This window comes from Tenebrio molitor, chromosome 8, assembly GCF_963966145.1.
Source record: "Tenebrio molitor chromosome 8, icTenMoli1.1, whole genome shotgun sequence".
Lineage (NCBI taxonomy): Eukaryota > Metazoa > Arthropoda > Insecta > Coleoptera > Tenebrionidae > Tenebrio > Tenebrio molitor.
The window spans coordinates 247,024-273,203 of NC_091053.1; the positions used below are offsets into that span (position 1 = coordinate 247,024).

Consider the following 26,180-nt stretch of genomic DNA (forward strand, 5'->3'; position numbering starts at 1 on the left):
AAAAACTCCTCAAGATTAATTACGGTGGTGATGTCTTGGTACTCTGTAATCGAATGACGGTTCATTTCTCATTTAACCGTTGGAAAAGGGGAGAATGATGGAATGACAGAAAACAAACTGTTAGGAAAAAATGAGACTTGTCATTTGGTGATTTTTTATTTAAATGAATGCGCACCTGTTTGAATACATGTATGTATGAATAAAGAGACGAATTAAAAATTATCTCGGAAACAGTTACAATTTTTTGACTGATTTATACATGTTAACAAAATACTGTGCGCTCCCACATGAAAACATCTACAATGCTGCTTTCGAAGTGATGCCACGTTGGTAATGGCGTACTTATTCACTTAATTTCCAATTAGAGAGAAAAATGAAACGATTGGGTAAAGTTTTTAACTCCTCGATCCACGCTAATGATTTCCGACTGCAAATTTCGAAGAGTTGGAAACGTTGAGATAAGTCAAACATACTCGTACTTTGCTACTCAATTTCTTCTATGTGCAGTACCCTATCCAATTGAAATAAATTATGTAGCTCCCCGGAGTGATATCAATTAAGAAGAAAACAAACAAAACTCCACGAGCAACCCCATCTTAATTTCATTACCCCTTTCGCGGTTCGTTTGTTTTTATCGGTGAATTTTCTTAACCATCAGAAAAATGAATTTATGTGAAGGTCACTAATTGGCCATAATTCAACGAGCGACCAATTTCAGTATGGGGAAAACTTCAATAAATCCGCCGTCAACTTTACGACCGTGAAAATGGTTCAAATTGGCCGTAAAATCAAGAATGTTCTTGTTAAATTCATCGATTTAATAACGAAGAATGCTCACAGACGGTGCTCCAACACTTTGTGTCTCTTAAATTGAAAACGATTGAGCTTGAATGTTGGAGAGGTCGCCTATAATCAAAAGTGGATTACGATTGTCGTGAATAATTACATAATTAGGACTTTGATTAATCGTTCTGTTCGCCTGATAAACAGTATTATTGTCAGAATTGTGCAACGGTTTGAGTACGTTTAATTAAAAGAGAGACAGAGATATGCCAAAATGAAACACAATGTAACAAGTGTGAACAGAAAGTGCTGTTAGCTTACTGCTATGCCGGGTTTACACATGCAAAGATTATTGGCGCCAAGAGTCTGCCAGCTTAACAGCATACAGATAAGCCTCAGACACAGGTAGTAAACATATTGGGTGATTCAAAATGATTGTGGCCAAGTATGGCAACTATGTACGAAAATTTATGTGAGCAACTGTGTGGATGAGGTAGAGTTGTCATTTGTACGACATTTCATAAGCGTGCATTTGATTTTTTTATATCATTACACATTGATTTGACAGTTTTCAAAATTGCGCGACTATGAACTGTCAAAGAAATATCAACTCTACCCTACCCACACAGTTGCCACATAAATTTTCGTACATAGTTGCCATACTTGGCCACAATCAGTTTGAATCACCCAATACATGTACTTTATATGCAGTAGAAAAATTGTTATTTGATAGAATACAATGTGCTGTAAAACACTCAAATATGCATTTATACATACAGGGTCCCAGAATGAACCAGCATAATTTTAACCTCAAGCTACTGGTTTTATGTACGAGTAGAACCCGGAAAAAATATTTTAAAAATTCTGTCAAAAAATGAAATGACATTTAATTTTTTGTGGTATGTACAATTTTTTGAATTGCTTTTAGTCTTCTTCGTTGTCCCACAACTTCGTAGGTAAAATTTCGGCACATTAAAAATATGTACACCCTTGTATATTATACTGGGTGCCCCAAAATTCGCGGAACAACGTAGTAGTACGTTGTTAAGTAGTCATTAAGAGATCAGATAAAAATGTTTAAAAAAATCAATGTTCTTTTTTGTAGAAGATATGGACCTATTCGTTACACTAAATGTGGCAACATTTAAAAACATTCTATGCATCCCAATAGTCTGCAAATATTTAATTTTTGTTGTATCCATGGAAATGAGAGGGAAAAATCAAAGCCGTGTTGCCGTACGCTGTTTGAGGTAAAACGAACATAAAATTACTACTTGGAAATGCTGGAAATACTGGCTAGTAAAAGACAAATAGTCAAAATCTTTTTTATTATTTAAAATAAATGAGATCAAAGCTGCACCTTTTGGGCCCCCATATCTTCAAATCTAAGAGGTATAGAATTTTTTAATTATTTTTCTCGTTATTTTCTAACATGAATTGACATTACCTCATTGAGTTGTTCCGCGAATCTTGGGGCACCCAGTATTTTATTAAAAATTTAGAGCTAAAAAATCTTTCTTTTTTACTTTCTTACATTAAAAATAGAATAACTTAACGATTCCTATTCTCGAAGCAAATATCTAAGGGCACCCTTTGCTGAAAACAAACATGTTCAATGATGTCCCGATTAACCATAAACAAATGTCATTCTTGTCAAACGGAGGGAAATTCAAACTTTACACTGTTCCAAACGCTTTAATTTTTCCAACGCCTACTCAGTCCAGGATTTCATTTGAACGCGCGATATATTACATACTTTCAATAAACTATATCTACATATTTTTTGATTACGGAAAATTAATTCATCACCAAGAAATTTCGCCGACTTCTTACTTTCCTGGGTCAGCGATTAGTGGCACCAACTGATTGGCGCCAGTGCAACTTTCGCATGTTCCTGTGCTAGTCGAATGACGCCAACAATCTTTGCACATGCAAACCTGGCACTATTGAAACATTATTGACAGCCTGACAGCGTAATCCCAATGCAAAATCGACTAAAACATATTGTTCCGTGGACTATCTTGTGCCGAGCACTAGCAAGCAAACTGATCTCGTCTGAGTATTCCGCCGGTGCTTCGCTTTTACAAATATTTTCTTTCCTCTGTACACGTTCTCCGCAATATTATCATTTTAGAGTGCGTCGGCGGACCTTAAAGAGTACATAACGTAATTAGAATTCTAATGAGTGTGCATTTACCCACCGCATTTTACACATGTGCTTCGTATTTGTCATTCCGAGCCCAACTAATGTTAAGATACACCGACTGACTATCTGTTGCAATATCGAAATTCGATAGAGTGAAATGAAAGCCGGCGTTATGTGCGCAGATCAAAATCTCAACCCGCTGCATTTACCATTATACATTGCGAGGGGCTAAATAGTAATCCACTTGAATTTCAATTTCTTGTATAAACAGACTCCATTCGGCTCGGATTTGGAGCTATCTCTTTTGCGCGTAATGGTCAAGGCTCACCGATTCTGTCGAATAATAGCATAGTCGGCTCGGAAAAAAATTACAAAGACCCGACCGGTGCGATGACAGCATCCCGAGTGTGACGTCACAGTTAGATTTTCTTTTGTTTATGGAAATGTACATCTGATCACACTTCTTGTTTTGGTTGCTATGCTGAACCAGAGTGTTAGTTTCGAGGAAAACTGTAAATACCCGGCAAATAAGGAAGCTTTAGGTGAATGTGAAGCAGGCGCGTAGCCAGGGGAGGGCCTAGGTGGGCCTGGCCCACCCCAAAATTTGCCGGCCCACCTGTGTGCCCACGTTAAGGAAACTAAGAAAATATTTTTGAATTAAATAAATGTTAAAAAAAAAAAAATTTTTAGAACAAGAAATATAAGTACCTAATCTGAAAAGTAACAATATCCTTTACATACATACATAACATTTTTGCCCATAAAAATACTTGAGTCATTAAATCAGACCTGCCCGTCCAAGCTATCGACAACGTTATCATTATCAACTGCTTAGTCGTCAAAAAACAATCATATGGGTTAATTCCCGGTTCAGCTTTCAGTTTCTTTCTTTCGTCTTTACCGTCTGGTGTTATAATTGACATTTTATTTTGTGGACTGTGGTACTGTGTTACTGATTAAAATGAGTGGTAAAAGAACAATACAAGATTTTTTTTCGTCACATAAGAAGCAAAAAAAAAGTGAAGAATCGTCAGAGGAACCATCAACAAGTACAAAAGTTACTGAAAAGCAGCCTCCTGGCTTTGAAATACTGGTTGAAAGCGCTGAAACTGAAGTTGCCCTTGTGTCCAGTCCTCAATGTACACCAGATCTTCAACTTGAAAGTGACGTCTTATCAGACTCAGAGTCCGACCCTGGTGGAGATGATGAAAAATCTCCCGAATTTAACGAATGGTTGTTGGACAAAAATAAGCAAAGTGAAAAAGAAAAGCCATCGATTCACAAACAACCTCCAGGACCAGGAGATATTTCACAAAATGTTACTGATGGACCCACGCAACCAATCTTGAAGTTATTTCCGAGAACGAAATTTAATGATAAATTTAGACAATTTAATAGTTCATGGTATAAACTCTACCCTAGCTGGTTGGAATATAGTGTATTAAATGACGGTGCGTTTTGTTTTGTGTGCCGACATTTTTCAGTAAATCCTAGTCAAGTGTTTACTAGTGTTGGTTTTAAAAATTGGAAAAGAGCTTTAGAGAAAGAATCTGGATTTAAACAGCATGAAACTAGCTCCGAGCACAGAAACTGTCATCTAAAATGGATTAACTATAGTCAGGTAAAGTCAAATCCAAGAATATCTGTGGCCAGTCAGATTAATGAAGCTCATTTGGCTCTAGTAAAAGAGAATCGTGAATATTTAGGAATCGTCATTGATATTTTAATGTATACTGCCACACAAAATATTGCACAAAGGGGACATCGTGAAAATGAACAGAGTTCTAACCGGGGAAACTTTTTGGAATTATTAAAACTTTTTTCGAAATACAATCTCATTATTAAAAAAAAATTAGATGAGGATCTACCCCAAAACGCAAAGTATACAAGCCCGCAAATTCAAAATGAAATTTTATATATATGTTCTAAAATGATTTTAGACCAAATAAGTGCTGAAGTTAATCAGGCTACATGCTTCGCTGTAGTGTGTGACGAAACAAAAGACATTTCCAAAACAGAACAAATTTCGGTAGTGTTACGTTATTATTTAAAAGGAACTATTTATGAACGATTTATAGGATACAAAGCCGCTAAAGATTTGAACGCTCAAGCACTGCTAACTTATCTTAAAGAACTATTAATTCGATGTAAAATAGATTTACAAAATTGTGTTGCTCAAACATATGATGGAGCAAATGTGATGAGTGGTCGCTTAAATGGGGTTCAAAAACTTTTCCGTGATGAAGTTCCAAAAGCTGTGTATGTGCATTGTTTCAATCATCGTATAAATTTAATTACTGTGGATATTTGCAAAAGCCTAGCCCACGGAAAGACATTTTTTGATCTCTTAGAAGCAGTTTACGTTTTCATATCTGGCTCTGCAGTTCATTCCAAATTTATAGAAACCCAAATGCTTTTAAATCCCAAAAGAAAACCTATTGAATTAAAAAAAATTTGTTACACACGATGGACAGCACAAGTTCAAGCATGTTCTGCATTTAAACAACTAATTACTGAAATACTTGTATTTTTAAATAAATTAATCATGGATAAAAGTGATCGGGCACCAGAGGCAAGCGGATTTTTATATCAAATAAATTTCAATTTTATTTTCAATTTATGTATGTATGAAAATATTTTAAAATTACTAAAAGGGGTGAGTGACTATTTTCAAAAGGTGTCTTCCAATCTAACGGAGGCGAATATTCTTTTAAAATCTACACAAGACACTTTGAAGGCAATGCGCCAAAATGACAAACAGTTTGCATTATTATATTCAGAGAGCGTTAAAATTTGTGAAGATAACAACATCGAAATACCAAGTAAGGACACAAAGCCATCCAGAAGAATTAAAAAGATTCCAAAGCGCCTAGAACAATATCTCATCACATCAGAACTCGGTATTCAAGAAGAAGAAATGCTTGAAGATTCTCATTTTAAGACAGGAATATTTTTCCCCACATTAGACTTAATTTTGCGCGCCATGGATGATCGCTTCAATAAATGCGAACATATTATCAACGCTGTCAGTGTTTTTCATCCAGAAAGTTCTGTGTTTTTAAAATACGAGTGTGTGGAACCTCTTGCTGCCCATTATGAAATAAATTTGGAAGCCCTTAAAGCAGAACTTATCATTTTGCCACAAACAATCGAGCGCTTTGAAAGTGAAAAAAATGTTAAAATTACAAACATATTGCAATTTTTAGATATGCTAGAAGTTTATAAAATAGTTTTTCAACAAGTGTATCAACTAACAGTAATCTCAGTGACAATACCAGTTTCTAGTGCCGGTTGTGAGAGAACATTTTCCTGTTTGAGGAGACTTAAAACATATATTCGGAACAAAATGACTGATGAAAGACTTGATCATCTGGCAATAATAAATATTGAACATTCTACCGCAAAAGCTCTAAACACGGATGAAATTATCAACAAATTTGACGACAGTCATAATAACAGAAAAATTGCTTTACACTAAGGTAAGTTTTTTGTGTGTTTTATGCCTTCATTAAGCAGCCCACCCAAAAAAATTGTTGGCCCACCTGTGGCCCACCTAATATTAGCAACCTGGCTACGCTCCTGATGTGAAGTATGGAATTTGAACGTCGTGTAAGAAAGCACACTAGATTGAACGTATGATGAAAAGAGCCGCAGGAGACGTCTTTTGTTTCCTTCGTTGCCAACCGAGTCTATCATTCCATTAAACTCGGGCACTCTGGGAGTAATCCAAACAAAAGGATAACCGCTCTATTAAGAGCAATCATCTTTATGTTCGCATTCATCTTCCAAGTACACACACTCTGCGTAAACGAAATTTAAATCTGCAGTGAATTTAAAAATCGAGACATTTCTGGATCTACCAACGAGCACATGTTTTAAATCGCACAAAAATGTTATCGGAATGATTTGTAGCGCAGTAAAGAAACTACAGAATTCGTAGTCACTATTGGGATACGACGAAAGAACATCAAGATGGTTAAGGACAATAAAGAAGAGGAGAATTCAATAAAGACAGTCTAATTTATAGGGACATAACATGTGTAATATACAGATCCACATGAAAGTTCGAAACGAAACGGAACAACGTGAACTGGTTTGGCAAAAAAAAACTACAAAGACGACTCATCGTGGTTCTGGGAAAAGAAAAATTCTTTACCAATGAGTGACAATTTTTTGTAAGACGTAATTGGTGTTTCTTTTTTTAATATGTATATCTTGTGCAATCGTGTAAAGCTTTTCAACCAATATTTTTTATAATTCTCTAATTCCGTCTTTGATAAAATTCAAGTGTTATTCGACCACTATATTAAGAAACAACCTAGAACCAGTTCTTTTCTTGTTACTTTCATCCCCTTATTTTAGCATCGTTTCCTTAGTTAACAACCCATCAGTGCTACTGAAACCTTCTTCGACTCTTAACCTTATTGGCTTTGAGCCGATCGGTCAAGCAAAGGCGAATCCTTGTACTAACAGGGATCGAAGTTCTTACTGGTCCTTACCACTAATCCCTTTTACTCGTCATCGAAATCAACTCTACATAAAAACTCCACTAGCTCAGAAAAGAAAAGTTTCCAGACTCTCCCAGGACAGCAACGACCCCTAAATTGAATATAGAAAAACATGTGAACAGTCAATAGTTAATGCGTGATTGATTATCTATTATTAGTTGTTGACGTAATTTTGGCAAAACAAAGCTAGTTTAGGGATAATTGAGTGATGATGCCTTCGGCAGGCTGCAGCCTGGTTCAGATTAGCTCCTGCTGTAGCTGGAGTAAATATTCACAGCGGGACCGCTCCATCAAAACCTGTTTGCACTCATTTGAATAATAAGCATATAGGTCCGAAGAGATGGCCAAAATTGGAACAGGACAGAGCTGTGCATTCCGTTGTAAAAAAATATTTAATCGAGTTTCTGTAGTTATCGTCGTGATGAACTTAAATTGGTACCAATTTAACTGACTGCAACGGCCTAATGCAATAAACCAGGACGTAAAAATCAAATTAAAACCAGAAAATAACTGACTCGATTACGCGATAACGTCGATTCTTCCGTGATTATTTCGACGAAACCGTGTCGAAAATACGTTCACCTGCTGCGAGGACTGGTAAACGAATAAAAACCGTTGTCCGTGATTGCATCGTAAGTTTTCTAGTTGTCAAGTGGCACGGTGCTAGCAGCGACTCAGCTTTTGTCTTTCAGATTGAAATTAGTGTGAGTATTTTGAACGTGCCGCTTACTTCCAAAAAGCGTGCACAATACTCAACTTAATTAATTTGTTTTCATTAAGAAACTTTGACGGCTCCTGTTGTGCAACAAAAGCTCGTTCCTGAAAAGGTTCAGGAGCGGCTTCCAAACTCTTTGGGCGAATTCTACACTTTTTCCAAGTTTTTTTTATTAGATTTTAATTAAATCTCGATCCATTTTGTAAATTGGTTTTTTCGCGTAACCGCTAATATCAAAATCCGTGCAATTTTATTAATTTAATATTGATCATCTCCCTTAAAACGGGCAACATTTTTCCATCGAAAATTGGTTGGGAGAGGCGAGCGCGATTTTTTCTTTCAATAAACGAACCCCTAACGTAAGAGTCTCAATTATTTTCGGCTGTTTTCAATAAGCCTCACTTCACTCCCAGAACAAACTCTGCTTTTTAAACGAGTTTTCGTGACAATTTTGTCAACGTGTGGTTGCATTAGAAATCGGTTGATTTGGCGTGGGGCTTAATTCGGTGGGTGATAAACGGAATTTTGAAACTGATTTTGCAGAGACCGAAACGTTAGAAGAGCAGCTGATGAATTATATATTAAGCCAAAATTATTTAGCACTGGCACCTTGCCACCCTGCTCTCGTGTCTTGTTTGCGAGACTAAAATTAACGAAGACGTTGAACCGTCCTTTTGTGCTAATTAGACGTGGAAATTGTTTGAAGAGGCGCCGAAGTTACTTAATTCTCTCTGCTTAGCACCGAATCTGAACACAACAGAAGCGAAGCCAAAAAAAATCAAAGCGAACCGTACCTAGCACGAATCATACGTCACGTTTTTATGAAATTTTCTTTCTCTGTGACATATCAGAACAAATTTCCATTGGAATTCTGGGTGCGGATTCCCATGTTTCACGATTATGCAATCGAACAACGTGAACCGAGTAAATTACAACATTAGATAAATTTATGATGCGGCGTCAACGTTTCTCAGAATATTTATTTGCCGATTGTTGCAAACTAATTAATAACGCGTTGCCGTATGTTGCTGCAACTCCCGTCACAAATTTCACGATAACAACATTCGTTTGCATTTCTGAAAAGCTTCTGTGGATTTTTTCTTGGGAGTTGTAAGCCTCAATGAAAAAGTTTACAATAGTCGGAATCAAAGAGCGCACTAAAGATGAAAACAGGTCGCTTGTTGCGTTTACTGCACTGAATGCATTTCACCAAAGTACACTTCAAAAGATCAAAGGAACATTGTTCAGGAATGTCTTCAACGTGTTCGTGGGCGGCGGTAACGTTATCTAATTAGGTGATGTCCCGACACTTGTTCTTGACACTTACATTAATATTTACAAATTTATGCTTGTTGTGATAAGAACAACTGCTTCAACTGCCATTTATGAAGTTGGTTATTAAACTGACAAAAAATCTATTCTGTGCAAATGAGTGTTCCAGAAAATATCACAATATCGCGCGTTCAAATGAAATCCTGGGCTGGGAAGGCGTTGGAAACCGTCAATTGTTGTGCTTTTTTAAAGCGTAGATTAATTGGAGCATGTTGACAGCTAACCTAAAACTTAGAGCCAAACATTTTTTCTTTTTTTTCTTTCTTTGCAATGTTTTACATCAAAAATAGAATAACGTAACGATTCCTATTCTCGAAGCAAATATCTAAGGGCCCCCTTTGCTGAAAACAAACATATTCAATTATGTCCCGATTAAACATAAACAAATGTCATTCGTGTCAAACGGCGGGAAATTCAAACTTTACACTGTTCTAAACGGTTTAATTTTTCCAACGCCTACTCAGCCCAGGATTTCATTTAAACGCCCGATATAAATCTAGGAATAAAAGTAGAAATGGTATTTCTGTAAAATTCAAGATCATTTGAACAAATCCCCCAATAAAAATTTTTTCACGTTTCTGAGAAAACTTTAGAATTTTCTAGACAACGTACGTCCGTTAGTAATGCAGATGGTTTGTACCCCCGTCAAGGAATTTATTTGAAATTATGAAGTGTGTAGCTTTGATATGATAATCCGATTATGTCATCCCTTTTTATCCATCCCGGACAGAATTTCGCGTGTAGTGTTTATTTAAATACCAATAGTCGAATATTGTTTTAAATGAAACAGACCGTCGCTGCAGTCTAGTGGACGATACAAAAAAAAAAACTATTGAATATCATATTCGCAAGAGCTCCATCGATTTATTTTAATGATTGGGCCAGTGTACCTGGTCTTTGCGCAGGTAAACAGCGAGACCTGATATTGGCAGCTCATTATTGCTTGTGATTAATTGGTAGAACGAAAAAGCACAACGGTGTTGATTTTAACAAGTTGGCAACTAGCAATTTTGCGCCGTCGGTCAAATTTTCCATAAAAATACGTCATTTGGAATCCAGTCAAGATTGAATTAAAAATTTGAAACACCACAAAATATGACGCACGGTTCAGTTTCGGAACACACAAATATGTGCGGGTAAACTGACGATTTCCTCTTTCTTCATTTTGCACCCTTGAACTTTCCGCCCACCGCATCTACCGCCCGTGAAAATTCCTTTTGTTTACTCATCTTTTCGTGTCAAAGCCGCGACTTTGGTAATAAAACCAACCCTCCGCCATGTTGCTTTCCGCGATTTTATCACTTAACAACACAAACTTGGTGTCTTTTACGGACGAGAACCGTATCCGCGACTCGAATCCAATTTCATCCGGGATTCCCATACAAGTAATCGAGCACCACGTCTTATCGGTTCAATTGTGAGTAAATCACCGCGGTCGACGGATGCGATCGGATACAAAGCCCCTCGGGATGCAGTTCCAGTTATGTACATTTGCATGTAAGTGGGTGCACAGCCATCGACAACCCTTATCAACACGTGACAGCGCTCGGGGGTTTGACGATATTTTAGAAGTGAGAAGGAAGAAGAGTCCAGAGTGTGGCGGCGGATGGGGTTGTGCACCCCAAAGCGCAGGATTGCTCCGAAGAGGTTGTCGGCACACAATCGATTGCACTCGTGTCTGCTATCCAGACGCAAACTGCAACCGTTGCATTCTGGAAACTGGGAAGTGGTACTTAAAGGGGATGTCCAGGATGTGCCCAACAAATAGACAAAATTGACTATAGTCCATTCATTTTAAATCTTGGGTTTAGTAATAAAACTTGCCTGCTTTGACACTTGTCCGAAACTCAGTGAATCTAAAACTGTGTTCAATACCGAGTGTCAACTACCAAACCTGACCATAGGAATTTAACATGAAAAATAGTTTTTGCGTGATTTCAGGTACCTACTTCATTAAGAAATTGATTAAATTTAACATTTGTTAAATGGTCAAGTTATTAGAAACATTTTTATTCACATTTATCAAAATGTCGAAATATGTTTGTGTTTAAATTTACTACTAAAATCGCCCAATAATTTGATTATTAAAAATACCAACCCAAACATTAAATTTCTGAGGGCATTGCGTTCTTGTAGTTAAATTTATCCGCGGATTTTCTTGAGACAAATATCGAGTGTTCTGGGTGGCTCATTATTTAACATACATTTGCATTCGTCAGTAAAACATCTGTTTTTAGGTACTATAAATATGTTCTGCTTACCTTATCTATACGACGGGTGCAGGTAATAATAAGACATCCCAAGCGTAGACAGAAAGTACATAATAATGGGGTTTTCCAGAATTTTAAAAATACAGGACCGGCCGGCCGTAAGCCACTAAACAATTACAGTCTTAGTTGTACCGTTCAAGAAATAACTTCTGTTGTGTAAAGTGAATTCAGTGCGTTAATTTTACTCAATATGTCAGGTGGTTTGGGTCATTTGACTTATCAGTCTGAACAAATTATTCTTAATGTGCTGGAATATTTGTTGCCAATACTGGTGAATCATCTAGTGAATTTGATTCAGATGACGATTAATTTTCTATTTGTTTATGTAAATATTTTAATATTTTATTTATTAATTTACTTTAAAGTATACATGTAATGGATACTTTATTAATTACTCTTATTTCTTTATTTAGTAATCTTATTTCTCAAATACAAAATTTCCCAATACAAAATCAACAATCTCAACATTTTTTTGGTCACTGATCGCAAAATGTGTTTTAATTTTTTTTTATTTGCGGATACTTTAAGGTCTCTTTCTTTTGCTCGTCGATAAGATGGTGAAAGTACGACGTGGTACCAATTTTATGTGAACAGAGGGATTACTACTTTACAGTACCCACACAATGAAAACTTGCCGCTTTCGTAATTTACGGCGTTTTGAGTTTACAACTTTACCCAAGATTTAAAATGAATGGACTATAGACGGTTGTACGAACGATACGGATTCACAATACGGAACAAAAGGGTAAAAATAGTGGTTGATGAAGACACTTCTTGTGGGGGTTATTGGCCAAGACAAAGTGTAAAACGTGGCGCTTTTGGTGATTTTAGTCGGAGATAAAACGGTAAAAGAAAAATTGCAGCGTTTAGTAACATCTCGGAGGTTGATAAATTGTCGTCATTTGACTACGAGATAAAAACCCCACACCAAAACATCGAATAAAATCAATCTGACATTGAGTTAGGAAATGTAATGTATACAAGGTTATAGGTATGAAGGTATGTACAACGTGTCTCAGAAATAAGTACATTAATTTTAACCAGTGACAGTTCTTGTCAAGAACAATACAATTTTCATGTATCATTTTTTCGAAATATAATTTTCATTTCAGTATTTTCCCCCCAATAAATTAACAAGCTGTCTATTTACTCGCATTTTAAAGTTATTTGACCCAATGACAGTGACCGTGAAATAATACTTTTTGTAAAATCAAGGCAAAACATTGTGTTTTTAGAATAGTTTTTCCGCTCTGCGGCCGAGGTGTAGTTTTTAGTTAGTTTTGTCCGACTGCACAAGGCAGATGTTTACGTCTTGATTCTGTGATTTAAGCTAAAATTTTGTGAAAATGGCGAGTTTATTTTCGAGTAGTGAATACATAGATATTGTGTTGGTGCATGGTGAAGCATGGGGAGTGTTCCTCGAATGTAGAGAATTTCCGTGCTACTTCTTGTGGGGGGTGCATGAAAGACTTGGTATATTCGATCCCAAATGACACAATTGAAGTTTTAAGAAAACGGATGGAAAATTCTGCCACAACAATTCGTAATAACAGAAGAATGCTGGAAAGAGCGGAAGAATCATTTCGTGGGCGCCTTCATTATTGTATTGACAATAACGATGGTCACTTTGAGCACTTTTGTAATGGTTAATGATTACTGATTACTTTAATTACTTCACAAGAGTTTTTACGGATTAATACACTAATTTAAGTTTAAAATATTTATTAATAAAATTCTTTTCATTTAATATCTACCATATGATTCTCTTTTTTCTTTTCCACCCTTATCATTATAGGTTACAGCAACGGGCCAATGGGCGCAGTTCGCAAGAAACAAGTGAAAGTTTTCTTGCATTTGTTTTTTGTTCTTCGTTTATCGGCATCGGCGACGCAAGTAATCCCCATAGGTGGGTAGCGAAATTTGTGCCAAATCTTTCAATAATTTTAATTGGATAACTATAAGGTTTAGGAAAAAAATACATTTATTTAAATATATTGTCGCTATTAACGAGTTCTATTATCAGTTAAAATTAAAGTACTTATTTCTGAGACACGTTGTATATACATTTTTACAAAAAATAAAACAAAAAGAGTGTGTGGTTAAGACCGCACGACAGAAGTGAAAACTTATATGATGTTCATAATTGATGGTAGTACTTGTAGGAATCAGGAATAACGGGCTTGTGATAACTAAAATACGAAATAAATACTTGGATTCAAATCTATTTAAATATCTAAAATACAGTGGCAATTTCAAGCAAATTTAAACAAAATTATCACAAATGTGGTTAAAACCTAACCTAAAAATTTGACGGCGCTAATGTAATAAACGTACAACTCGCATCTTGCTCTAGTCTCACATGGAGAACGACTGAATGCTACATCCATCTATGAACTTACAATGTTAGTCCTGCAGCTATGCACCGAGATCGGTTAAATTTAGCAACACAAAGAAAAAGAAAACGAAAACACAATAAAAATTTGGAAGTGACGGACAGCGCCAGAGTTGACTGTTTCTCGCTCACTTGGTTAAACTCGGCTCCCCCGAACTCACTCGATCCTCGAAACGTGACGCTGGCGCTGTGATGAAACCAATTCACTGCCCGGAAATAATAATGTATGAGGTTCAAAAATATATCTTTTTGGTCCTGCACACCCATCTTAGTTCTATCAATTCTATTTATGTTTCATTTCACTCATATTTCCTTGAATATACATATAGTTGACCCAATTTGAACAAATCTGAAACGGAAATATGTATGTATATATTTTTGCTTGAGGTATAAATAAATCCTTGAAGGAAATATCATTATATTTTGATATAGGATATATTTTGAGAAAATCAAATTTTATCACACAAGATGTCTACAAAAAATGTTTCAAATTTTCGACCATATCTAGAGTTACGACAACAGCATTAAAAGAAATGATGCTTTTTAGGCAACCAATTTATGTGTCTGAATCAAGAGAGCTTAAAATACATTTTCATTAATAAATTTTCATTATTCGACGAATACCTGAAACGGCTGTTGGCTGTATCGTCTAAAGTAAAAAAAAAAATAGACGCAGGCAATTTTCTTTGTGGAAGCATTGTATAGGTAGAAATTGTTTTACGTAATTACTTTCCCTTAAGAGATATTTTGATATTTTCATTTTTGCTTCGTGCAAGACTCAAGTTTTAGAAGATCTAAGTACATATACAATTTTAAAAGAAAATGTATTTCGTCGTAGACTGTTTGGTTTTCCTTTAATATCTGCAGGAATTCAAATATTTCATATCTTTTGTATTTTACGCAATAACGAATCGCCATAAAAAATATACAACCCCTGTAATGATTTATATTCATTTTAATTTCGTTGTTTTAAATAAATACAAGGCGAATAATTTGAAATTTATTTTTCAACAGTACTCGTAATATTCTTGACGAAAGGTCAAAACTGATGCAATTTACATAAAAACCACAATAACTCTAGACTCTCCTTCAGAAACAATATGTACGTTTTATTTTTTTTACATAAATTTTCACTCTCGAGATAATCGAGTGCAAACGAAAAGAAAAGAGTGAAATTGAATTAATTTTTTGTTACATCCATTTCGAGTGTTATCGGCCTCCAAAGTTATTTCTGTTCGTCAGAGTTTTATAATTTCCAAAAATTCGGATTCATTTTCTACTTTCCCGTCATTCATCTTAGTGCCCTTCTCCGTGGGCCGATTTTGGATGCTTTCGGATTTCAAATCAGAAGAACATGAGATTGGATTTTGTGTTATTCATTTATTTCTTTTAACCTTTAAACTCCCACGGAAGTGAAAATAAATGCTTCTGAACACTCGACTGTTTGTAATTTTGTCGCAATATTACTATTTTAATACCAATGTAAACTTTTTTATTACTTTTTAAATAAAAGTAATGTTTAGATTACGCGTTCTGTGAAAATGCTTTAATAACATTTGCTCGAATACGTAAATAGCAAGAGTAAACTTTCCTCTTAGATTGAATTGAACTATCATAATTTTTTTCTCATTTCCCTTGTTATCTTCTCGCTTTTTTCAATTTCAGGTTAATTAACTAATTTATCATTTTCGTAGACACGAAAATTAACAATTCTGGTGCTTTATTCTTACTTACTCTTTTTATTGCAACTCCAGAGAATTCTTAATTTTTTAAAAAGCTTTACACTTGTAGCTTTATCCAGAAAAGTTGTGACTCTACGATCATTTTTGTGCTTTCGTGACATCAAATATCACGAAATTAAACAATAACATGAAGTAATTTCGAAGCACTCGATCAATCACCTCGAAAACAGTCAATTCGCTTTGTTTTCAAAAAGTTTCCCTCTCATCTAAAACTGTACTCATCTAATAAAAAGTTATTTGATATACCTCACGAAATATTCTTTCCGGTAACGTATCAAGCAACAGATAAGCGAATTTTCTAAATGCGGAAAGCAAACACTACGTTCAAGCGAAACTGGTATCTTCCCAGTGTTGTCTTCTAATCTATAAATAAAAGGAGTAATTGTCGATTTGACAGACGGGAAGCCAATACATATGTGTTCTTCATCTGACAGTTCAACCCTTGCGACTGCCATCGATTTTCCTTTAAGTCACATTTTACAAATTAGACTTTGATGCATTTCAATTTCCTTTAAAATTTCCAGAGTGCAGTAGAGACTGTTCAAATTGGAATATAATTGCGAATTATCACACGAATTCGTTTTGCTACGGTCAAAGTATTTTTTAAATCTCGTTCAAAAATCATTAACGATCAAATTAGCAACGGTTGGTGATGGCCAAGAACGAATGCTCCATTTAATCTAACGGAAAATCGGAATGTGAGGCGTCAATTTATGCAAACTACGAATTAACTGCGAATTAGCCACATTCCGGATGGGAATTAATTAGGTTCGTTGGGTCAGTTTAATAGGTTAAGATACGACAGTTTCGAAGATTTACGCGAGTATCAAAGTACTTAAATACATCAGAACTACAAACGAAAAAGAAAATTGGAAAAGGAAAGGTTTAATCATTACTCTTCGGCAAAAAAAAATACATTAAACTTGATTTTGTTTTTGTTTTGTTTACAGATATGATTACAAAATATAATAATAAAAAAAAAAATCTATTTCAAATTTCTTCTCGTTGGATGCATTAAAGTGTCAACAACTTAATTGTAATTACAGCTCGAATTATAGAACAGTCAGGTATGAGGCAATTTAATTTTCACAGATCCGCCTATTCGAGAGAATCCTTTAACAAACACTATATTTAACGGGTTTACTTAAACATTTTGTAAATATTTAGAAGATAACTTTAATTCTTTATAGCTTTCTTTTTTATCTCTTTTACAATTTGGTTACGCGATAATTACGCTTTAAACACAAATTAAATATTTAAAACTGTATGAATATTTATCACAAATACGTAAATAAAACGGTTCCTTGTTATGTCTTAAAATAACGATGTTCATAATTAATACCCACCGAGTTTAAACTACACGAACAGCTCCGGTTTGCGTTTTGTACGAAACCGAATACAAAATTAAAGTAATTTGTAGTAAAACACGGTATTTATAAAGCAAATTGACTATTAACATTATGAATTGCAAATTTCCACTCCACTTTACGAAGTATGCAAGTTTCAGATAATTGGAAACTCCTACAAGTACGTAAAATAAATTACAGCAGTAACTACGATTTTCTTCACAAATTCAAAATGGTGGACCGGAAGATATACAATTTCGTTAAAACTGAAGTTCACGAGTTTTATTTCCTCGTATGCTCGTATGGTCCATTAATAGCGATACATTTTCCTTTCGAGAACCGGAAATCGAAGTGGATAATAAATTGTGGCCGAATAATGTGACATTTTCTTCTGTGCAATTTATTACAAGTAAATTCTTTTCCCGGTTGACATTTCTCTCATAGAATTAAGTACACAATGAATATCGAGTGCCGATCAAATAAAATTCAATGAGCTGCCCTTTATTTCAGATGAGATTTTGCAAAATCTAAAACCTGAATTTACAACTGGACATCTTTCGACAATCAACAATTATTAACGCAACTGAAAATTTCTTTCATCAACAGCTCATTATCTTCATAAATAGACCAGCTTTTGTGAAGTTTTTGCAATGAATTTCAAATCACAAACCAGGTCGATTTCATCATTATGATTTCAAGAATAAATTTTGATTAAATAAGTGATGCCGGGGTTATTAATTAGAACTTTGTTTCCACCATAATAAATAAATCAATAACGAGAACTTCATTGTTGACACTGCGGTCGTTCAACAATTACAGACGGAATTCTAATAAAAACCGAGTTTAGTAAAACTAAATCAGTGCGCAACTATTATTAGAAAAACATTACAGTGTTGCGACAATTTGTAATTAATAAATTCCCGTAATGAAGAAAATATGTATGTAGTTGCAAAATAAAGCACAAACAGGCGAAGGAATTGTCTTTGACCTTTCACGGATCTTTGTCTCCCATTTTTTTAAGAGACCAAGAGAAAGTTTGTTATGCCTGCGGTAATTAATGTAGTGCTGTATCGATCTAGGAAGTCCAAAGCCAGAAATATTGCATAAAGACATAAGCATGTTAAACAATTAATTAATATTACGGTCTAAACATTGTTGGCGTAATTCAGTAACTTCATTATTAAATCATAAGGTGATTTAAAAAGCACAGGTGCGGGTCTCACACTTCATCTTGACTAGTAACAATAAAAATGTATTATTCCAAACGTTAAATTTATGTCTTATTGTTTTCTATGATTTCCCTACAACTGCTGTTTTGTATAACCCTCTTTAAAGTAAAATAGTCCACTTCCTTTTGGTGCAGGTGTCGTACAAGCCGCCTTGAAAAATTTCAAGAAACTTTCGCTGTCTTTTGTTGTACTTCACTGATCAATAGTATAACACATCTGTACAGACTTACGGATCTACACCGACATTTCCTCCGACTTACAGTAAAACAATGTATCATTGTTTCAGCTCTGCAGGACGGAAGAAACAACTTTTTATTATACATTGTTGAAATTTACGGCCAAAATAACTATCAAAATAAAATGACATGCGTCATTGCTTCATCAATGATAGAAAACTCGAGTAGTATTGGAACCGGTTTGCACGTGCAAATAACATACTTTATGTAATACTGGCAAGTATTAGGTAATCTGTTAAGAAATAGAAATTATGCAGTGGGCCCAACGGGTGTTTGTACAAATTGCGTTAAGCATTAATTTTCGTACAATTTTGTATATTAAACAGGAAAGAAAAACTCGACCTCACAAAAATACTTGCAATAGAATAGATTCCACTCCACGTGATGAGCAACTTCCGCGAAATAAAAATTAAAAATGCAAAATACAGGCTTTTATAGAAAATAAATTTCTTCATCTGGCTTAAACTGAAGTTGGTAAACCTTCAAAAATCGTAATTTGATGAAACCTGGCTCAAAACACGAATGAAAATTAACTGCTGAGTTTAATTTGTCATAAAGCTACCACAAAGTGCTATTAAATTTCGACCGAGTTAAGGGTATACTTTGTTTATGTTCCAAAAATAGTGAGAGGAACTATGTATATACAAGGAACACGAATTATGTACATCCATTTTACATGCACTGTGTCGTCATCAATTGCAACAAAATTCATTGGGCAATTTCGTGGAAAAAATAAAAGAAACATGAGCTTTTGCGGTTAACATAGTTATTAGGCTACGAAAAAGATAAAAACAAGTGGTACCGTGAAAACCAGGCAAGAGGTTAACCGCAACAGCACACCTACACCGACTTCGAGTACTTTTTTTGTTCAAGCTTTTAATTAAGTTTGCTATAATGGAACGTATATTTTTCTGCGATGGCAAACATTTGACTTGTTATTCTTTCCCATTCAGACGAGTGCGAGCGAACATTTTCGGAAGCGCCGTCTCAAGGACGCGGAGTTTCGTCAGAAAAACGGGAGAACCGACACCAAAGAGGCCCCTTTCAAGTCGTGAATCCGTCCGTAAACGTTCGAAATCACAACTGCATAATCTAATTTCGATTCCTTACATGGTGGCACGCCTGAGCGGCCTTTCCCCCAGCTCGGGGCAGATCAGAGCCGCGTCCCAGGACCTCGCCGTGCACATCCTCGACGAAAGGCAGTCTACCGACGAGAAATGCCAGCTGTGCCTGTCGGCACACTCTCTTGAAGACATGTCCGCACGTCACTCACCACCGCTCACTCCTTGCACCGCGCTCCCATACGCGCCGACACGATGCAACATGCAACACCATCGAACACAAGCACGGTCTACTGAAGAACCGAAAGCACACGCGGTCGACGAGCTTGCATCGGAATCACCGGCCTACTGTGGTAGGGGAGGAGTCGCCCCTAGCGCCCCCTGGGTTTAGGGTCAATCTCGTGCGCGACGCGACGCGATCGGCTGAATTCGGAAACACCTGTTTGATGCCGTCGGTAAATGAATTCGCGAAAGTGAATACAGCACTACAGCAGCGTTACGTAAAAGATGAGGTCGCCTTGAACTCGTCCAATAGCTGCAATTCTGCACTGACCTCCATTTCATAATTTACGTGACCGTTAGAATGTCGCCTCTTCTAAGGACGAGAAAGGGAAACCCGAATATGTAACATGTTTCCTCTTTGTCATATTGCTCTTGGCGTATTATTATTAAACCTAGGTCGGAAGATGCCACCGGTGGATTATTCGATAATGACGTTTTTAGGGGTGGCGCATGGATTTAACCCGAACACCGAAAGTAATCGTGCCCCACTGATAACTTATTTATTGGGCTCTTGCAAAAAATCAATGATAGACAGGGGTGGAAACATAAAAGGGTTGGTAGCGTACCTATAGGAATTTCGTCCCAATAAGTCTCTTATTCCTTGTAAAAAAAGCCTTAACGACAAAGTTGCTCAATTTAAATTGTAACAACAATGTCTAGTTAACAACAGATTAATTTAGTACCAGTTTTGGAGCGTAAAGTTGACAAAACACAGAGAATACGGATAAAAAACAATACAAAAATCCATCATGATCCATGATACATAACCATGAACGATTTGACAGCACAGGGGTGGTGACAATCTACAAAAGGTAAAGGGGCTGGGGTTCAGATCACCCATTCATTGTGCTTTTATTGATGCGATGATGATGTGTGTGTGTGTTTGAAACATGAAACAATAAGTTAACCAAACATTCAGATGTTTATAAATCACTTTACCCCATGTGCGGAGACAATTCTTCTTCGCTAACTTCACCGACGACCGGTAGGGAGCTAGAGAATAAAATAAAAGTAGTCTAGTGAATAAGAACATGAGAAAGATACAAGTACAGAAGGAAAAGTCGAAATTAGAAAGATATTTTGTTGATATGTTATGCGTGCTGTGAAGAATCACGTGGCTTTGTCGTACGGCAAATATTTATGTTTGTTGTGAAACACTTCGGAAAGCTCAAAAATAAATATCACAAGTAGAATACAGAATACAGGTTTGGAAAAGAATTAGAAGTGAATATGACAAGTGTAGTAAAAAATATAGCGTTGAAGTACTTTTTACGTCTTTGGTATACAAGGTGAGTCAAGTTTTACCGCACGATCAAAAACACCTACTTCTAATCGACTTAAAATTGTCAAAAAATTCAGGAATGATTGTATATTGCTGTAGAACATTCTGCAAAAATTTTAAATTTTTTAATGAAACAGCTAAATATTTCGTTTTAATTCAATAACAGCTCCATTAATTTACATCGTTTTTCACTGAGAATCCTTTCAACCATTTAGGAAAAATTTGGTATCATTGAAATCATGAAAACATCACCGGTTTTTGAAATTAATGGAATTTCAGATGTTTGTTGGCTGTTTACCAACAATGAGGTATGACAAATCTTGGTAATTTTTCGCTGTGAATGTTAAAATTGGAATATGTAATTCAAAAACTAATAATTTTATTTTGATACGAATTTCATAAATGTGTTCTTTGAATTAATTCTGAATTATGAAAGAAAAACATTCGATTTAAAAAATTTATGATTTTCATTCTGTCTTTACAAAAACTGAGTAACATTTATTACTCTTATCATTTTGTTAAAGCTTTAAAAAAAATTTTATCATTAAAAGACTTATATTTGTTATTGTTTAATGGCTGCAATAACAATAGTGTTCTAGGGAGATTGATACACTACCTAATAATGTACACACAATATTATATTTAAAAGGTGATTCTCAAATTATTATACCACTTAATTTTTACCCCTGATACTTAGGTATGTACATGTACCTATGTAATATGTATTTAGATTAACAAAATTAATTTAAGACACAAGTCAAATCAGGTACTCGAAAATAAAACATTTGTTCATTGAAAGAACCATAAATATGCATTAAACAAATGCACCATTTCATAAATACACATAAAGAAAATAAAAAAACAAATTAATTTTTTCTATAGCAGATGTTAAAGTGTGCTTTTATCTATTCAAATCAAAAGGTCAAGTAGCATTTTAACCGCAAGGGTAGATAAAGTAATTAAAACAAAGATTCAAGAAATTGTTGAAAGAAAAAGCAAAATATGTAAACATGTATGTATGTAGTTTTGCTCCGTCACGATACATAATACATATCTACATAATTGTCTTCTGATAAAGAAAAAAGTGTCTCGAAAACATAAAATCAAAAATAAGTATGTACTGTGGCGGGCAATAAATTTTGGTCGTCAAGGTCATTCTTTGACGCAATGAAAAGTGTTCTGATGTGAAACGGGCCTAATAACCTCTAATAAATTCTATTAAATTCTGTTAAAATACGACATTGGGGCCATAATTTTGAATGTTTAGAATAAAACTTTGACACATTTTTTTTATTGACGTTGTATTGTCATTGGCCCTAATTAAGCAGGCAAAATTTTTAATCTGTGACAGTAGCGGGAATTTTCAAAATTACCTTGACGACCAAGATTTAATGCTCGCGATTGTACATACTGATAAAAATTCATTTCTTAAGACACAGACTTCCCTAGTATGTCATATTGAATGTCTGAAAAGCTACGTATTCAAGAACGAACCCATACAGCAGCTACTTAAAACTTCTACCTTCACTGATTTGTTTTCGACAGTGTAAAACAGCTGTTCTGTCGGAGTGAAACGGAAGCGTAACAAGGAGGGTGAGTGCTGAATAAAGAAAGATAGGGTAACTGGATATCGGCTGGTATGTATGGATTTAAGGGAAATGTTTTTGTTGGGGTTGATGATGTGCAAAGCAGGGATTGGGAACGTGACAAGGTTCTGTTCTCTAGTAAAACAATGAACATAATTTTTTTTTCTGCACTCTTCAGTTGATAAATTCAAATGTGACTCGCATTTATCAGTTATCATTGCATTTGATTCTGCCTACTTACAAAATTGTCGGTAGGTGGTTGTCCACAATCTACTGTTATGAATTTTCATTGTGCTTTCGCGATTATCCTGTTTGAGAAAGCACCTTGTCTGGCTCAGGCCACAGCTTGCGCACAACCCAAAATCGCCAAACAATGGTTATTTTGTTGGCTCTTCAGATAGGGTCGCTACTTACTTTATTGCTATCCACTTGAATAGCAATCTACAATTATCATTGCATACATCTATTTCTAGAAGAGTCGACTGAAGTTATTGTTCTAACCTCAATTACTACTCCTTTAGTCTTTAGAAACTATCGCCCAGAGGCTCTACCTTATGATTGAACCTTTGCAAAGTTGTTGCTGCTGAACATGTACTACTAACTTAATTAAGAACATTTGCAATGTATGTATGTACGTGAGATTGTCAAAAGTTTACTTGGTGGTAGACCTGAAACAGCAGTTATTACTGCAATGTGCCTTTACATCAAGTTTACAAACCACATAAAATCTTGTACATGGACGTACAGTTATTGCCGCATTCGTTTTTAGCAACAACAGTGACGGTACAGATATTTTTGCAAATTATTGTGTGGGTGTAAAAAAATACAAATATTATCCAAGCAAATTTACCTACGTAACAACGTAAATAACATTATTTGGAAAACAAAGTAAATAAAATATACATTTTCTCGTGAATGTCAGATATTTTTATCCAAAAACGAAACAGAAATCAGTAAGGGTGTTTGAAATAAATGAAAATGAATTTCTTGTGATTATTTTATTATAGTATTGGCGTCATAACTTTTTATCTGCTCCGCCCACGAAAATTGACCAATCAGAATCAAAGCCAAATTCAATCTGTACAACTTTTCATCACATTTGCCACGTACAAAAGTTAAGGTTAGAATTTTGCTGTCAAGTCCACAATTCTTGTTTTAAGGCCCATTCACAATGGCGTTAACGTTACGTCGACGTTAAAACGTTAATGTTAACGTTAGATCTAGAAATTCAAAATTACATGTATTTCCGTGTAGACCGTTCACAATGGCGTTATGATGAAAGTTAATGTTACATGATATTGTTAGCCTTAACGTTAGACCCAGAAATGTTCTAAATTCTTAACGTTACATTCTAACATTAGCCAACGGAAATAATTTAAAAAAAAATACTAAAATACATGTAATTAGATCTAACGTTAACATTAACGTTTTAACATCGACGTAACGTTAACGTCATTGTGAAAGGGCTGTTAGGTTCTAAAAAATAAAATGTCATTAAGACAATTCGAATGTCAGAAATTTTTACTGTGTAAATCAGATCGTCTTAACAACCTATTTGATTGGTAACTAAGAAAATGAAATGGGCGGGGCAGATAAAATGTTACGTTGTCCTCAGTATAGTTTAGGATTTTTACACTAAATGACTCGATTTTTTATGGATTTAATATAAGTCAGTAACCAAAAAATAGCACTAATAATGTAAAGTCGGTATCTATATTTTTTTCGTTATGACTTGCCTTTCAAGTTTTCTACTGGCGCCAGTAGTTTTAGTTAATTATACATGTAAGCATATACAAAAATAGAGATGGTCATAAAAGACAAGTTCTCCCCTCGTTTGGTGTGTAGCAATTAGACTAATTACTCAGTAAGTAAGCCAGTTTTAAGCTGTGAAACCGTGACAGTAATTGCAAGTATAACAAGCGTATGGTACAATTCACGTTTCATAAGCGTAATTTTGTTTTATGTGTAAATTCGGCTCAAAAACCCCAAAGCAAACACCGGTTTTTTTAAAATCAGATTCTAATTTGTAGTTATTGAATTCAGGCATGTCAGTTTGAATGTTTTGGCAGATTTATCTCGGGTCCCTTTTGTCTATTTACCAAGACTAGCTAGATTAGAAAGATTATAAAGCTGCAAAGCTAACTCCAAGGAAAGTGACTGATCGATCGTTCAATTTTTCTTTATGTAGGTTTTCGTTGCGTCGATGACTGAGGCTATTTCAACTTTCAGGTCTCCACATTTCTGTTAGAAAAACTAGGGGAAGTGATTTGTTGGCAATGTTAAATGGGGATTTTCGTTATCATCAAGCAAAAAGTTTAGATTCGACGTATTGCTCACAGATTTCCTTAAAAGCAGCTTTAGTCTTACATAATAGAGAAATGAATAGGAGTGGAGTAAAATGCTAAAGTACTTTAAATATCGTTTCATCCTCGAGGTATCGATTTTTTAGCCTTACAATTAAATGCAACAAGTCTTTTTCGAACCGTGGCCGCTTTATACATAGTATATGGTAAAGAAAACAGGAGAATCTTGGGAAAAAATAAAAGTTAAAACATTACACTGAGTCTGTAAAAAAATTTGTTTATTTGGTTCCACTGCACAAACAACTGAATTGACAATCTGGCCACAAAGCTTCGTTTGGAAGCTGAACTTTAGAGGGGAATGCACATTCGATGATCGAAATTTGGAATGGTGAAGACGCAGGAGAAGAACTTGAATTGGCTAAGGCTAGTACCAACTTTCTTCAAAAAAATAATTAAAATCTAAAAAAATTACAGTGATCAAACTCAGAATGTAAACGAGTATTCACCTCATAAAAATTTGGCCAATGAAAATGCTCTATTTTTTAAAATTGGACCAATCAAATTGGAATTATACGATAATTTTTTACATGTCAGTTAAATCAGAGATTTTACAGCATTTATTTATTGGGTAAATACTCATATCGAATTGTTCTCCTGATTGAAAAATTCCAGATAATTTTGTTAGTGACCCACTCATGTCTGCTATTGTAAAAATTCCCGACTGCGTAGCAGCACAACACAAAATTATCGGGAATTTCTCAATCACTAGGAATTATATCTGACAATTCCACTTAGAAAATTTCAACCAATCAGTTTTTTTGAGTGGCTTAAATTTTTCGAAGGAAATAGCCAACAAGTAATATCCCGAGTGCATATCAAATTGTCGATAATTTAATTTTCTTGAGTCCGCACAAGAGGAAATTATGAGACAATTTGACATGCACGAGAGAATATTTTGGCAGACTAT

General features: G+C 35.1%; 1 protein-coding gene across 6 annotated transcripts in view; it reads right to left on the minus strand.

Moving 5' to 3' along the window:
• The window catches only part of RhoGEF3 (Rho guanine nucleotide exchange factor 3), a 157,232-nt gene that overhangs the window by 50,114 nt on the left and 80,938 nt on the right, over positions 1-26,180 (minus strand). For 5 of the 6 annotated variants that reach the window (XM_069056564.1, XM_069056563.1, XM_069056565.1 and 2 more), the window contains one exon: positions 20,982-21,035. The exons of the other annotated variant lie outside the window; for it this stretch is intronic. In XM_069056564.1, coding sequence (XP_068912665.1) covers positions 20,982-21,035 — 54 coding nt within the window. The remainder of the gene's footprint in view (positions 1-20,981; positions 21,036-26,180) is intronic. 6 annotated transcript variants of the gene reach the window in all.